The following is a 14,768-nucleotide window of genomic DNA, read 5'->3' on the forward strand; positions in this document are numbered from 1 at the left end:
AAAACTTCAAATATTCTTGTTGCATACAACACAAACTAAAATGGTATTTGCCTAATCACTCATGGCGATCGTTTTTAAGGAATCCCTATGACCGCCATATTTACCTCCTTCGATCGTCACTAGTTGCACGCGGTTTGTAAACTCGTCTCAGGTTTCCTCCCTTAATGTAAGAGTGCCTGACAAGTAATATGTTTAACCTCGCAAAATGCGGATTTTAGTAGGGGGGCTTTTGCCCAGTTAGAGAGAACTAATGTTTTGACAAAATGAAACCTATAACAAAAATTTTTCCAAATACATAACTTAGTAAGATAGTCCCGTAATTAATCTCTGTCTGAACAATAACAAAAAAGTCTTACATTCACAAACCTAATTCAGCTGCAGGAGAAGAAGTCACTTTAAGTGGTGATCGGTCAATACGGCCACGATTGCCACCGCCAAACTAACAGTGCATTCTGCTGACAAGCACTCCCTGGTGCTGTTATATACTCGTCTCCTAATCCTGTCTTTTTATCGATTTTTTTTAAAATTGTCGCTTTTTTAAAATGGTAAGCTGTATACAACGATCACAGCATTTAAGATACTTAAAGCAACAGCTGGACGGCGAAGCGTCGTGAAGTCCTCCCATGTTTAAATCAAGACCGGACCACGCTCAACGCAAAATATACACGTTTAATAAGCATCCAAAATCACCCTCAAACAGGTTTAATTAGTCTGAAATATGCTTTGGGCTATGTTAACTCGAGAACGCTTTCAAACGTAGCTTCAATTATGGCAAATCCATAAAATCTATCGCTGCATTCACCTCTGGAGCCGAATTCATCCTTTGTGTTGACCCGTCACTATCACTGTTATAGACCCCGTTTTCAGTATACATTGATCCTATCCACTCATCAATGAGCCTGTCATTAATCATATCTTTATCGCGTCTTTTTTTCTATCACTGTTATCATTACTATCTTTGGTCACATTAAATTCCGACATTAATTAAACAAAACTATGTCGCTCAACTATAGAAAAGTGCAAATAGGTTCCATTCAAGGCATAACCTTAGTGTATGCTCCCTTAACGCGGTTTCTATGGCATTTGTTAACGATAAAGCCGATTAAAAGGTAACAGAAAGGTTTTCGAATAATACAAAATTGTAAGCATTTGATATCAGACGACGATAGTCCACCCCATGGCGAGCTAGCTAGCTCTCTTCGCTCCGCCAGTTTCCTTTTTGTATATAAAGAATCACTTAGATTTAACCACGAAGTCCCGCACTTTATCCTACGTCCATGCTTTCAAATTAACATTGTTTTAGTGCCAGAACCACAAAATGATTGATGCTTTTCAAAAAGGGATTCAAAGAGGAATCATTTTCTTCCAGCAAATTGAAGCGGATTCAGAAACAAAAAATAGCTTTTTTTTTTTAAATTCTGCACTAAAAGCAGCTCCATTCAATTTGATATGTATCCTTAGCTTCGCAGCCCAAGCCTTGTTTTTGTCGTTTTTTTTGTTTTCTTCGTACATTGTAAGTTCCGTGCAAACCGCTGTTTCTCTTTAAGCATTATTTAACACTTGTAACTAAAGTCTGACGGAAACACCTGCATGCGCACAGCATCGAAGCGTGGGCACGTGGTCCTCTATTGAAAGAACTTTTTGCTTTGTTGAGTAGGAAGCGAGAACTTTTTTCGTACGAAAAAATTAATTTTGTCTACCTCTGTTATTGCGGGCTAAGTCTAAAATAATCCACTTATTCCAATGGAAATATGAAAACCTGATTTAGGAGATCATTTTCATTATATCTAATATCGGTAAACTCAGGCATTTTCAATGACGCGCTTGATAGGTAATGACTATCTAAAGTAGGCTACTCCGAAACAATTTTGCCCTTTATTATTGGATCTTGTTAAGTTGTCGTCAACCACTCCTGCCTTCATTGGATATCTAGTGAGTAATGTATGTTGTTGAAAACGCAGCTAATACACCGTTTTTCAAGCGAACCTTTCTCATTTAAGCACCTGCGTCACTGCTTATTATTGTGTTTATTGTGACCTTATGCCTTTCAAAAGCTTTCATGCCTTTCGCGTACCATAACATCAAGCGTGAAATTCTCTTGAAGAATATAAACAGTGATTCAGTTTCAAAACTTGCAAGTCGATTTACTTTATAAAAAATAAAATATCAGCCAGAAATGATCAAAATCATAAATACAACTTGAAAAGCAAGCTGCAAATTTTGCGTAATAAAAACAATAACCCTAAATCCCCAGAGTCCCTTTAAATGATATGAACTAAAGAAGACGTAAACAAACTTTCGCAGCGCCGCGAAAATTATCATTTTAAACAGAATTTAACTTTTCTTTACTTATCCAAATATTGTCAGCACTATTCATCTTTTGATCTGTTAAAACAGATCAAAGAACCGACACCTCTATAACTGTTTCGCAAGTTTTATTAAACACGCTTTTTTAAACAAAGGCGTCCCATATCCGAAATAGCTTAAAAAGGAAGTAGCTGATCGAAACTGCGTGGTTACAGGTGACGCTAAATTTTCTATGAACACTTAATATCCGCGTCTTCGCGTTTTTGGCCATGCCAGTTGTCAAGTCTTTTGTCGTGAATACGCTGAATTGAGCCATTGCTCGGAAGTGCCAACCACCAATTGTCTTAAGTCTTATATAAAGAAGTAAACTGAGCCGATTGAGATTAGATTGTCTGCGCTTTCAGAAGTACTCCGGCTAGAAACGTTGCGATAGGAAATAATGACTGCAATAGGGTTCTGGTGTAGCTGTTTCCTATTCTCTGTAGTCATCTCTTGTGCTATGTCTGTTCCACCCAAAAGACTTCCAGGTATGAAGATTTTCAGATACGTTATTGTTATAATATTTGTCGATTTACGAGATTGTTCTCTGAACTTAGGTCAGTTAGTGAAAGACTAAAGAAAATTTCGAGAATGAATTTCAGGATCGAGACTTGTAATGTAGTCTTCAGTGTAGGTCGGGAGGTACATACAAATTTGTCACAAAAAACCCTACAAGAGCGAATACAGCTTCTTTTGTGCAGAATTTGATAATTGGTTCTAACTTAGAATACTCTTCTACGCAACTTTGAAGACAAAGCTAATATCATCGATATCATCGATTCAGTAAATATAGTTTATACATTGTTTTTACTGTTTTGGCTTCTTGTAATTGTTGAAGGGGAGTCGTTCATTGTTTTTAATTTCATTTTTGTTTTGAGAACTATTTTTCGTTTGTTCAAAAAAAATGGTATTTTTAACGCGAAAGATTACCTCTTTTAGGCTAGAACCCAAATTGAAAGTTTCATAAACCCAGTTTATTTCGGCTCGTTATGAGAGAGAGTTGTGATATCTGTTTGGAATCTTCTTCAAAACCATGAAATTGATTTAGTTTTCTACAAAATATATATTTCTAAAAAATTTAGGAGATTTTATGCGTTGAAAATAACGAATAAATGGTTAAACCTCTCATTCTTCTCGAAAACCACCTTTTGTTACCCGATGTATGTTAGGGTCGGTTTGTAAGCCAAAAAGATCTACATAGACGCTCTTGCATTAGCCAAAGTGTAAAGAGTCGATCAATTATTAACTCGCACTGAGGGAGTGTTTCCCACTTCTAAGAGGAGGGGGGACCCCCCACAAGATTAAACCAATTTTCTCAGAATAAAATTCTAAATTCACGAATAAGCGAGAGCAAAGACGCCCATGTAATGGAAAACAGTATTTCGTGCATACTGCGCCTTTTAAATGCTTTCAAAGTTTCATCGCCATGTTGGCTCAGCATGCTGTGAACAACTAATGAAAATCATGGTTGAATATTCACGCAGTCTTTCATCCGGCAAAAAAAAAAAAAAAAAGATTGAGGAACCCCATTAGCGGTGAGTAAAAACTGAGATGTAATCCTTTCTCTAAAAGAAAGTTTTACTGTTTTCTGTTTTGTGTATTTTGGTTGAAGGACAATCACTTCCATTTTACCAAAAACCATATCCAGAAGAGAACGAGGACTTGTATGGAAAAGGACTGGATAAGCCGCAATTTGATTCGCCAGACATCAAAAGGAATCAAGTCATACCCTCAGAATGTGCAACTTGCTGCCAGAACTTTTGGTAAGATATCAGATGCGATGAGGTTATCGTCATTCAGACCTTGATAGGAACCTTTCCTTTGTAAACCGCGACATGCGCATTCTGGTTGGACTCCCACCGCAATGTATTGAAAAGCTTACAAGACCTGCTACAGGCCACCATATCCATGCCTTGTCACCAGATCATATTTGTTTATCTCTTGTGTCGTTATCGATCATTTGATGATAGACTGTGAAATAAACGATAGGGCACTCATGCGAACATGATAAAGCCTTGGGAGGCAAATTTATGGCGAAATCATCACAACTGAAAATCAAACAACTGAAAGTAAGAATTTCATAAAATATGACGTAACCCTCCCCCAACACCTTGTCACAAAGCAATCACTAAGTAGCTTAAGTTTTGTGCAAACCAAAATATATGGATTTTTTTCTTTCTTTTTTATTATTTAGGTGTTCGTATATCAACGAAAGATGCTTGTGCAGTGGTCGGTGGAATGTTGGCCCCTGATTATAAAATATTTTTTCCAAATTGAATAAAGAATTATTTCAGGAGTTAAATATGTCATACTTCTGTCTGAATGAGCCCCTGTAATGGCAATCTCAGAAAGTTCCCCCTAATTTGAAATATTAAAGCTGTATTTACATTTGCAAGATCGAGTGCCTTACCCGACGAAACACTTTCTTTGGATAGAAGCTTCTCAGCGGAACCTTCCCATAACAAAATTTTCCATAAGTTCTTCATAATCTAATTCCTTTGCTAGTACCCTTATCACCTTGTTCAAAAACCACAAACCTTTCTTTTTCCGGAGGACTTAATTTTTTTCCCATTTACTCTTATTCTGTATTGTTAATTCCCTTGTAAACGAAAATTTGTTTTCAAAAATAAAGAAGTGTTCCTAAGACTGAAACTGGATGCATCTCCTATTGTTCTGAAACAGTGGAACAAATAAAACTGGTTCCCTATCCATGGAACAGTTTTCCTGGTCTCAGTGGTTTCCATTGAGTATTCTTTTTAAGTGTCCATAAAAATTGGCCAAGAAGTCTCCAATGAAACACCTTTAACTCATAGCAAGTTTAATATCCTCTCAACAACATACTGCCAAATTTTAAAACTCGCTGCTAGTGGAACAGGTTGGGAATCATGAGACTCTCTATTTATAGTTCTTGTTATCGAAGTGCATATAATGTTAGTGACGAAAACTAAAGCGACGGGAATCTGAAGTGATATTAGGAAAAGATAAACGTCTTTTATCTCCGAACGTCTGATTAAGCGGCAAGGCATTCAACATCAACGTGTGAACTCTTTTAATAACCTGCTGTTTGATAACAAAAATTGATTAGCACACGCTTAATTCTCCTGGAGTATTCCAAGGTCCATTTTGGATAGGAGTCGCTTTTTTTTCCTGCCACACGCAAAAACATTTTTGAAGCGCGAACATCTCTCTTTTTTAAGTTCTGACACTTAGAAAAAGGTCATATTAAGGTCAAGAAAGTATAGGAGGACAATCATGTGAAGTAAACAAATCTATCTAATTAACAGTTTCTAACCAAAATCACCTCAGTATTCATTTTACCAAATAAGCAGATCAGTTAACAACATCGGTTATCATGTACACAAAGTCTGCTGACGTTGTTTGGAGTTAAGGTGGGATTTAGATTCCTTTCCAGCGCCCTGATCAATGAAAATCAAATACTCTTTTGTCTGACTTTTATTGAATCGATCAGGCATCAAGAGAAGCAGTTATAATTCACAGCCACATAAAAGAAAGGGATAGCAATATAAAATGAGACTTGAAAACGAAACATTTGATAACTCGAGTAAATTAATCTCCTGAAGTAAAACATTTAGCAACCCACGGACAAGAGCAGATGACAAACAGCATGGTACCATAAAAGATTCAAAGGTTGTGGAAGGATTTACGAAGACGTGTCTACATTATCGTGCCAGTTTCCTCATACAACATTGCTAAACACTTTCTTAGGGCCCTTAAATCTTTAGAGTCACTTTCGACCATGAAAACCCTCAATATTCTAGCTGTGTTTTGTTTGATGGCACTGCTACACAACGCCATGGCCTTCCCTCGTTTATTGGGTAAAGGTAAATTGAGCGTTTGCCGAAAGATACCGTTAAATAACTCCTTGATTTTTTTTTTCATCATGTCAAAATGACTTCTATAGCAATGTTGTCTCGTGTTAAGTGTTCAAGAATGTAATGATTTTAATCAGGGTTTCATTCATCAGGTAAATATGATGAAGTGAGTGCTGATGAAACCAATATTCTGGAGAACATACTGGATCAAAGGGGGACTGACTTCGGAGACATGGTCGATGAGAGCAACTTTGAAGACGATTACCTGAGAAGAAGGGAACCCATGCCCCTAAAATGTAGATGGTAAGGCAACAGCGTGTTTTACAAAATAGCCTACCATTTTTGGTATGAACTTAAAATGTGATAGTGCAGCGATCATTGTAAATTTACTTCATCAATTCAAAAGCTTTTGACCAATCTCACTGGACTTCAGACTCAGAGTAATAAACTGGAAGAGCCTTTTTTACTCAATAATTGCGTGATTTCGAATAGCAGTACTGAATAGCAGTACTGATGCAGGATGTCTGAGGGATAAAATGGGAGCAGTATTTAAATGGTGTCCTTATTTAAAAATCGTGTTTTCTGGTCCAGCTGAGAACATTCAGACTGCGTTTTTATCAGTGTTGAGAATGCCTGAGAAATTGACTGAGGAAAATTGCCATGTCTGACAATTTTTAAAACGATTCGTGATTTACGTGATCTTAGGGAGAGTTCAAGACAAAAGAAAGAGCCGGTTTCCTTCCATTTTGTCAATTAAGCCTGGAGAGATGTGTTCTTCATAAAACACTTCATCATTTCCTTTACTTTTTTGTCTCTCACCTCAAACAAAAAAGTAGCTGAAATTTCAGTTATACAATAAATGCTATCTCAAATTCTGGCGTCCATCTCCGAATATCAACCAATATTTACCAAACGTCTTCTTTTCCTTTAACTTGGACTGAACAATTATTCAGACTAACGAATAAATTATGATAAACATGGTCGTTGTTTAAACCTTAGCAAAATTTGTTGGGTTAATTAAAAGGTTCTCGAATAGGAAAAAATCCTTTGTCTCCTGACTTATCGTCTATTGTCTCCATGAAATTTGAGAGACTAATTTATGAACAAACTTTTCGAAAAATTAGCTCGTCTTCTATGCCTTTTCATTTGAAAAAGGAAGTATTCAAATCGATAACAGGTGCGCGTAATGAAGGTTTGGCCCAAACTCGATGTTTGTTCATGTCCTAAACCTTGTGTGCATATGTCTAATTTTTGCCATTTGGTACTCTGGATAAGAGTTAAAATCGTGATTGAGGCGTCAAGGAAAAAGAAGTACACGTGACTTTCCTTTTCCGGAATTTTTCAAAGAAAAAAATGACCCAGAACCATCTTCTGAATTCTGATGGTAAAAGATAAACTCCAAGGTCGAATTCAGGTCAAAACTTCCAGCCATTCTGTGATCCACCGTGATTTAAATCCCCCCAAGTCTGTTCCATTTTTTGATAAAGTGGCAATCGCTACTTCATTTATATTTTCAGTCCTTCCCGTTTCCCCCGCCTTCCTCATTTACCATCCCAAGATTAGACGCGGCTGTACTCAGATGAATAGGACAATTTTAACTGACTGCCTCCTACAAAGTTTTTTTTTTCCTTTGGTCCGTTATATCTCCTAGCTTTCCCACCTCGCTCACCCCTTGGTTAAACGCGGCTGTATTTAGAAGGCTAGGAAAATTTAATTGATTGCCTCTTACAAAATTTGTTTTCTTGGTTCTATATCTGCAGGTGCCTCGTTTTAAAAAGTGAAAAGGAATGCGCCGACAGATGCAGTCTGTAGTGTGTACTCTTCTCGTTACATCGTTTAGTCTCCACTGTTAGATTAACGTGCTTCTTAGAAGAACAACGCCGCAAAGAAAACGCAAAAATGCGTGTTAAACTGCTACTAAATCCACAGCGTTTTTTGGCATGCTTATGCCCCTTTTTAATGTAAGAGAAATGTTCATTATAAGTTCCTTTGGTGATATGAATCCCCAATGATTTGGAGGAGACGTAACATGAAGTTGCTATAGCTCATCAATGGTGGTGCTGTTTATGCATTGGCAGCCCCTTATTGTGTGCTAAGAGAACGCAAGAGCCATTGCTTGAGTGAGAGTTTTTGAAGACGCAGAATTAAAATAAGCTTGAATTAAGAACTGTTAGTTACATTTTCTTCTTTTTTGATCGATTTTATCCCTTTTATCATTCTTTAGTCTAAAAATTTTAGTTAAGGTGTGTTACTTCATTAATTGTTAATCTCGTATTGGAGTATTTTTCTTATGAGTCAATTTAAATAAAAGGGCAAGAAGCACATTTTAAACACGTAGTGAATGCATAAATGTATTTAATACTTACTTATTGGGTGATTAAACAACCATTGACTCAGTATCACTAAAAACAATGTTTGTTACGTCTTACTGTTTATTAATTGGTAATGGGAAACGAACATTGGACTGATTAATTAACCCTTTGGTTATACGCTGAGGGGATGGCTACCACCTCTAAGGAGAGTTCTGCGACTCCAAACATCAAGTTCGCTTTATGATAGAAAAAGCACCATGCTATTATAAATCTTCATATTTTAATCACCCTGTCTTCGATCGAAATTGAGCCATAGACAAGTCTCCTCTCTCCAAGGGATAGACCCGGCTGAATTACCTGGTTTCATATTCACAACTGAATTTCCACTCGGAACACTCCGCAGAAAATACCTCACAATAGATTAAAGAAGAGGTCATGACGGACATATTGATTAGAAGTGTCACACTGATTAACTGATTTCGTGACGCAAAAAAAATGTTTGTTTCCTGCACAGTGTAGGAATCTATTCAAGTATCTTTGATGTCAAGTTTTGTTATGTTCAAACGAACACAGCTAACACTTTCCTTACTTTATAGAAGGCTAAAAATTAAGGCTCTCATGAACGCATCCAAAACTGCACTTTGTCGGCAAAATGAAGAAAATGTGAAATCATAACTAGAAATCAAACACCGCACGATAAAGATGAGCCTATTAATTTTTTTTCACGGCGAAAATATCCACACGGTTTATTTAAAACTGGCCCGAAAAGCGCTATGAACCTGTAATAAATCTTTCATTATTCAGCTACTTTAGAGGAGAGGATCACACTGTCAGGCTTGAAATGAAACAGTCAGAGGGCCTAATAAAAAAAAAAGGCTGATCGCATTCATCGACTGATTAAGGGGAAACAGAATCGATCTGTTTGTGGGTGGGGGTGGGGCGGGGGTGGGGGTGGGGTGATAGAATGATCGAGGTTCTAAAAGTAACATTTAAAATAAAAACAATGCGAAGCCGTAAGAAGTAGCAGATGACGGTGTAATCAATATGATTCTTCTTTTCCTGTTTCATTTTATTATCTCTTTCATCCCTTCTTTTTATATGGCCCAACAAGAAAAAAACGTATCATTTTCCTATGACTACTTTTAAGGTGCTTAAAACAGAATTGTGCTCGTTTCAGTGACTTTTTCAACCTATTGCTAACAACTACAACTGCTGGCTCCATACTGCATCCTTCACTTCTTACAGTTACACATGTAATCATAGGTAGCAATACACCTAATAAAAAAAAATGTATTAGGAGACAGTCAAGAGGATCAGTCAAATCAAACGATAAACCCGTTGAATGTTTATACTGTGTGGTAGTCACATTCGCCGTGCCCCTCAAATCTATGCCCTTCGTGAAGCCTCTCGTGTTTTCCTGCATCATAAGACAAAGCAGAACTAAATTTTAAAGATTCTCCTCACCTGCGAATTTTACAGCACATCGAGCAGGGAACGGGAATGCGGGCACGCTTGAAAGGAGTATCGTTCATTCCTTCATGACTGGCCGACCTTAAACGCATCTCAAAAATTCCATCGTTGTTTTCGTGTCTGTCGGCGCTCCTGGGGATAACGTCTTCATCAGCGTTTTCGTAAGGGACCCTGTAGTTACGTTGAAAGGGACTTTTATTTTCTTCCACTGAGCTGTCGTAATTTCCATCGTATTCCAGCTCATCCCCCTCACTGCGAGCCCAGAATGGGTCTTTGTCTCCCACCAGTGCATCGCTGCGGTCGTTCTTGTTTGCATCAAATACCGTGTTGGCAAATCGTTCTACAAAATTCAAAACGATCGATAAATTCTGATCTGGCTCTAAAAAATTATCTTCCACTCCGTCTGGCTTTACCTCTGCCCTTGATAGCCAGCTCCATGATGGGTTTGTTGAGTGGCTGGTTAGCTACCAAGTTAGAAGCCAATTGTTGATTTTTGAGAACAACTGACTTCGATTAAAAATCGTTTTTAGAACGCGAAATTTGAAAAGAAAGATAACTTTTCTCATTATTCTTTTTCTCCAAAATCAATAACAGTGGACGAAGTATTTGAAAAGGAAAGGTAGAAGAAAAGCATCAAAAAAATTAAATGTAAACTCTTTTAAAAATAGTTCCACCAAATGGTGTCTAAGCGATTTGTCACAAGGCAAACATACCTATATTTGAACTAATGTCGCGTACCATTCAGTGCACATCATCTAAAGGGTTATATGTTTTTGGAATCTGTTTGACTGAATTACTTTACATCGATGCCGAAAAAGGAGAAAAAATTTGACACAAAATATCGTTTACGAAGCGATATTTACAAGATTTTTTGTCAAAAATACTTACTGGCTGGAATATATGCGGTTCGTCCATGAACCCAGGAGATAACAAGAGCGGTCATTGCAACTGCCAATAAACGAGCCATGTTACTCTGAAACAGTGAGCAATAAAGCGCGCTATAATTCTTCCACATGTAAATCGTTATTGAGAGGTTTGAGTTGTCCAAACAGCATAAATACCTCGCTACGGACAGCTGGGAATGAAAGGCCCGCAGAGACTGATAATGATACTTCATTAGTACTTTTGAAACGTTTATTAGGAATAATTGAAGCATTCATGGTTTCCACGCTTGATAGGCAGCTGTAGGAAACCGTGCTGTCATTTCATGAACCAAAGAAACACGTACATTTCATTTTCACAATGATTTCGGGCCAGTTATGATAAATATTTAAAATAAAATTGTCATGAAAAAGAGAGAAGAAAAACCTTCTCTCGGGGAAAATGTTCTCTAGTGAAGTGAGGTAGCTTGTGTATAGCGTAAGAAACAACATCAAAGTGGACTTCTGTTTTCAGTTTCTGAACCTTTGTTTGACGCCGATTTAGACTGGCGTCCTGGGTACGATTATTTTTTACCTTTAGGTTTAGTACACGAAATAACCACATATTACGCGAATCATAAAATCATAAAAATTTTAAAAGTTGACATTTAACCTAAATTTTTATCTTATTGCCACGCAGTTAGTTTTTCTCAATTGCTGGTCTGTAGGCTAGTATCGTCCTCGGCTGAGAGATATACCTCAAGTTATATTCCTCGGTTTTCAAATATTTTTCAAAATTTGCTGATCTTTCACGTCACTGTCACGACCTTTACTAGTGATGATGTGTTGATTATCGTGAGGGAAAATTTGTTGTCGTTCACTGTCTCCCATTTCAACTGTTTTAAGGTCATGAGTTAACCAGATCATCAGCTTCATATATCGCAAAGACGACTTCATTTACTCCATATACGAAGACTATTTTCTCCTTTTCAACGAAAAAAAAGATCATTGCAATCAATGATAAGTGGGGCTCAGTGTTCATCAATTCGAGATCAGGCCTGCATGATATACTTAGCAAGCCTTTCTATTTCCGTACGGAGAAAAGGATTTGGAAACGCCACGCTCACCATGCACGCTAATAAAAGCGCAGTTCAGAATGGGCCATTTACAGTTGTTTACTTAGTTGCCAAGCCTTTGATCTGGAGTGGTGCTGAAGGTGACCTTGTTGTGATAGAGACCAGTATCTGGTAAGCATGATAACAAAGTAATTTACATTTGAAAAACAGCAATGCTTGTATCATAACAAGGTCACCCTTGGCCTTACTCCTGTTCAAAGGCTTGGCAAGGAGGAATTCTTTATTTTATTTTTCATGGCACAGAAAAGTAAAAGCACACAGTTGTTTGCCGTTAATAAGAGTCCAGCACATGATGCCGTTACCGCCTTAGGTTTATTGCCGCCAATAAGGAATTTTGGATCCGTTATATGACGCTTAGGGCAGATATGATTACTTATTTATTCTATGATAATCGGTCTGGCTATAGTGTGGTCATGTATGTTGAAGGAGATTTTTAAGGGTGCCATTTTGAAGCTATGTGCCCCATAAAGCCTTCTTGAATTTTTTTGACTCGGGGACGAAACAAAGACAAAGCCTACAAACAACCATCCTAGAATTCTAAGTTATGTTGCCGGTAAACTCAGCTTGGAAATCTTTCTGAATAATGGTCTGCCTGCAGGATAGGGTGACGTTTTTGTGAACAACCTTCATCAGCAGGCCATCATAATAAGCACTGGATGGGATAATTTGTAAGCGAGGTCCCATGGTGTAATGGTTAGCACTTTGGACTTTGAATCCAGCGATCCGAGTTCAAATCTCGGTGGGACCTCTAGGATGGACGAATCTTTTTTTAACGAGTTTTTGCTACGTGCTACTATGTGTGTAACCCAACTACATAAATCACTAAACACTCAGAGAGCCTCAGAAAAGTTTTTGAAATCAATCGAGGACTGACTACAGGCTGACGAAGGGAATGTTGAGATGGCGAGAAAGACTTCAGTAGTCCTATACTTCTTTGTCAACAAGAATTGCTTGCGTAACAAAAATACATGTAGATAAGGGATGCCACAAGTTCCACCCTTAAGATATTTTTGAAATTAAACACTGGATATTGTCCCAGGTTTCACCAAAAAGCACTATCTACGGCAAAATCACACGAGGCACGTGAGTTAGGATCTCACTGGCAGAGTCTAAAACAGATCTTCGAGTACTGAGTTAAAAAACACTTGTGATACATTGCTGAACAAGGCTCTCTGTCTATACTAGTTGCAACTCATCGTTTCTAATTTTTTAACTTCAAAGACCCGTCCTATACTAAGCTCCCATCATGATATTATATTCCTGGCACTAAACATCAAAATTTGAATTTATTAAGGAAAGGTTCAAAAGAGACAAAACAACAGTGATGTTAGTCGAAAGGTCCCACCGAGATTTGAACTCGGATCGCTGGATTCAAAGTCCAGAGTGCTAACCATTACACCATGGGACCCGCACCAATTAATTTCGTCACAACAGACAATATCCTAAATACCTCAATGACAGAAATTCTTAGCTTCTATAGAATTAAAAACTGATTGCACTTTTCAAATTATTATTGATTTAATACATACTGCGTAATTGTAAGGATCATAAGTATCACTAGAATTGTCACTTTACCCATTCGTACCGTTTTGCCTGACGCTTCAGCGGCATAACATGCGAGTTGGTCGAGCGTTGGTTTGTATTGTGGCGAGACGCAATCGATCCCATACACTCATAGCAAGAGTATACAAGCCTGATATACCGCCAAAGTGTACCGAAATGGTATGATTAGGTATCTTAAATACCCAAATACAGTTTAAAAAAATTCGGCAATTTTCCAGTAGTTATGGTGATGAAATCTGTCAGGCGTCCATCAGGTGGCCCGCAAGAAAAGTAGAGCGAGTCAACAAACGGGGCCAAACGGAAACCGATTAGAGAAAATCCTAACATATTTTATCCCCCGAAACATTTAATCGTATATTTTCATATGAATCCTTTTTGAAAAGAAAATTTCAATCTAGCCAACAATTGCAGATCCTGATCAAATTATTGGATTCACAAATGACCTATTAACAACAGCGAAATAATTTGCGATCCAAGATTATTTGTGAAATCCAGAAAAATGCTTGAAATTGCGCTAGCAGTCAGTTGGAGTGGGAGGCTTACTGGATGAAAAACATTTTAGGTCGCAAAATGCGCCACAGTACCCGAAACGGTGATAAAACTTTTGAGTTTTAAATAGAGAGCAAATTGAGAAATTTAAACGATCGGTGTGTAATTAAATATTTCGAAACAAGTGGCCAAAATACTAGAAAATATCGTAACTATGTGGAATAACAGATCCCTTTTTCGAGGGTTTGGTACATGTTACGCACTGACGAACGTTTTACTCATTGCTAGTATCTCGTGTTAAGCCATTTGATCATTTTTATCAGTATCTTTAGCTAAAAGGGACGGATTTACAAGAGCTGTAATGGGGGATCGTTTCTAAAATGAAAATCTAAAAGTGTTGCTTTAATAAAGAGTGGGAAAGCGAAAAAAAGGATTTAACTTGTTTTTTAGTATAGATAATCCCATAAAATGTCGAAATAGAAAGATTAAGAGGAAAAATGAAGCAAAATGCAACAGAGAAAATTTAGGTCCCACCGAGATTTGAACTCGGATCGCTGGATTCAGAGTCCAGAGTGCTAACCATTACACCATGGGACCACTGACGCTGTAAAGGGGAAAAATTTAATTATATATTCATGTTTTAAAATAAGTCCTTCTGATTAAGTAACTCAGCCTTACCACATTTAATTCTAAACTCTCTGGAATAAACATCTCAAAAGGTATCCAGAAACCTAGCTCTCCTTCTGATAGATATATTTT

General features: G+C 37.5%; 1 protein-coding gene, 3 long non-coding RNA genes and 3 other non-coding genes across 9 annotated transcripts; 3 read left to right on the forward strand and 4 right to left on the reverse strand.

The window, feature by feature from the left end:
* Positions 1-2,472: 2,472 nt before the first annotated feature.
* On the forward strand, positions 2,473-4,648 carry LOC149049672 (uncharacterized). Its single transcript, XR_016184456.1, has 3 exons — positions 2,473-2,834; positions 3,959-4,109; positions 4,541-4,648. It is a non-coding gene; the product is annotated as an uncharacterized LOC149049672 (long non-coding RNA).
* Positions 3,904-5,768, reverse strand: LOC149049673 (uncharacterized). The gene is made up of 2 exons (XR_016184457.1): positions 5,639-5,768; positions 3,904-4,317 (listed from the first exon to the last, which is right to left on the reverse strand). It is a non-coding gene; the product is annotated as an uncharacterized LOC149049673 (long non-coding RNA).
* A 183-nt stretch (positions 5,769-5,951) lies between these two features.
* LOC149049674 (uncharacterized) lies at positions 5,952-8,591 on the forward strand. 3 transcript variants are annotated; one of them, XR_016184454.1, is made up of 4 exons: positions 5,952-6,188; positions 6,332-6,482; positions 7,940-8,012; positions 8,082-8,591. It is a non-coding gene; the product is annotated as an uncharacterized LOC149049674 (long non-coding RNA). The 3 variants fall into 3 exon arrangements; XR_016184453.1 differs by having other exon boundaries at positions 7,940-8,591; XR_016184455.1 differs by having other exon boundaries at positions 5,952-6,182; positions 7,940-8,591.
* Positions 8,592-9,542: 951 nt separating this feature from the next.
* LOC113683100 (uncharacterized) lies at positions 9,543-11,047 on the reverse strand. Its single transcript, XM_027200307.2, has 3 exons — positions 10,850-11,047; positions 9,956-10,301; positions 9,543-9,766 (listed from the first exon to the last, which is right to left on the reverse strand). The coding sequence occupies exons 1-3, from the start codon at positions 10,974-10,976 to the stop codon at positions 9,724-9,726; spliced, it is 516 nt and encodes a 171-aa protein (XP_027056108.2). The 5' UTR covers positions 10,977-11,047; the 3' UTR covers positions 9,543-9,723.
* Positions 11,048-12,633: 1,586 nt separating this feature from the next.
* Positions 12,634-12,705, forward strand: Trnaq-uug (transfer RNA glutamine (anticodon UUG)). The gene has a single exon. It is a non-coding gene; the product is annotated as a tRNA-Gln (tRNA).
* A 588-nt stretch (positions 12,706-13,293) lies between these two features.
* Positions 13,294-13,365, reverse strand: Trnaq-uug (transfer RNA glutamine (anticodon UUG)). Its single transcript has one exon. It is a non-coding gene; the product is annotated as a tRNA-Gln (tRNA).
* Positions 13,366-14,534: 1,169 nt separating this feature from the next.
* On the reverse strand, positions 14,535-14,606 carry Trnaq-cug (transfer RNA glutamine (anticodon CUG)). Its single transcript has one exon. It is a non-coding gene; the product is annotated as a tRNA-Gln (tRNA).
* Positions 14,607-14,768: the final 162 nt, after the last annotated feature.

Source organism: Pocillopora damicornis, chromosome 2 (genome assembly GCF_964200805.1).
Source record: "Pocillopora damicornis chromosome 2, jaPocDami1.2, whole genome shotgun sequence".
In the NCBI taxonomy this organism is placed as follows: domain Eukaryota; kingdom Metazoa; phylum Cnidaria; class Anthozoa; order Scleractinia; family Pocilloporidae; genus Pocillopora; species Pocillopora damicornis.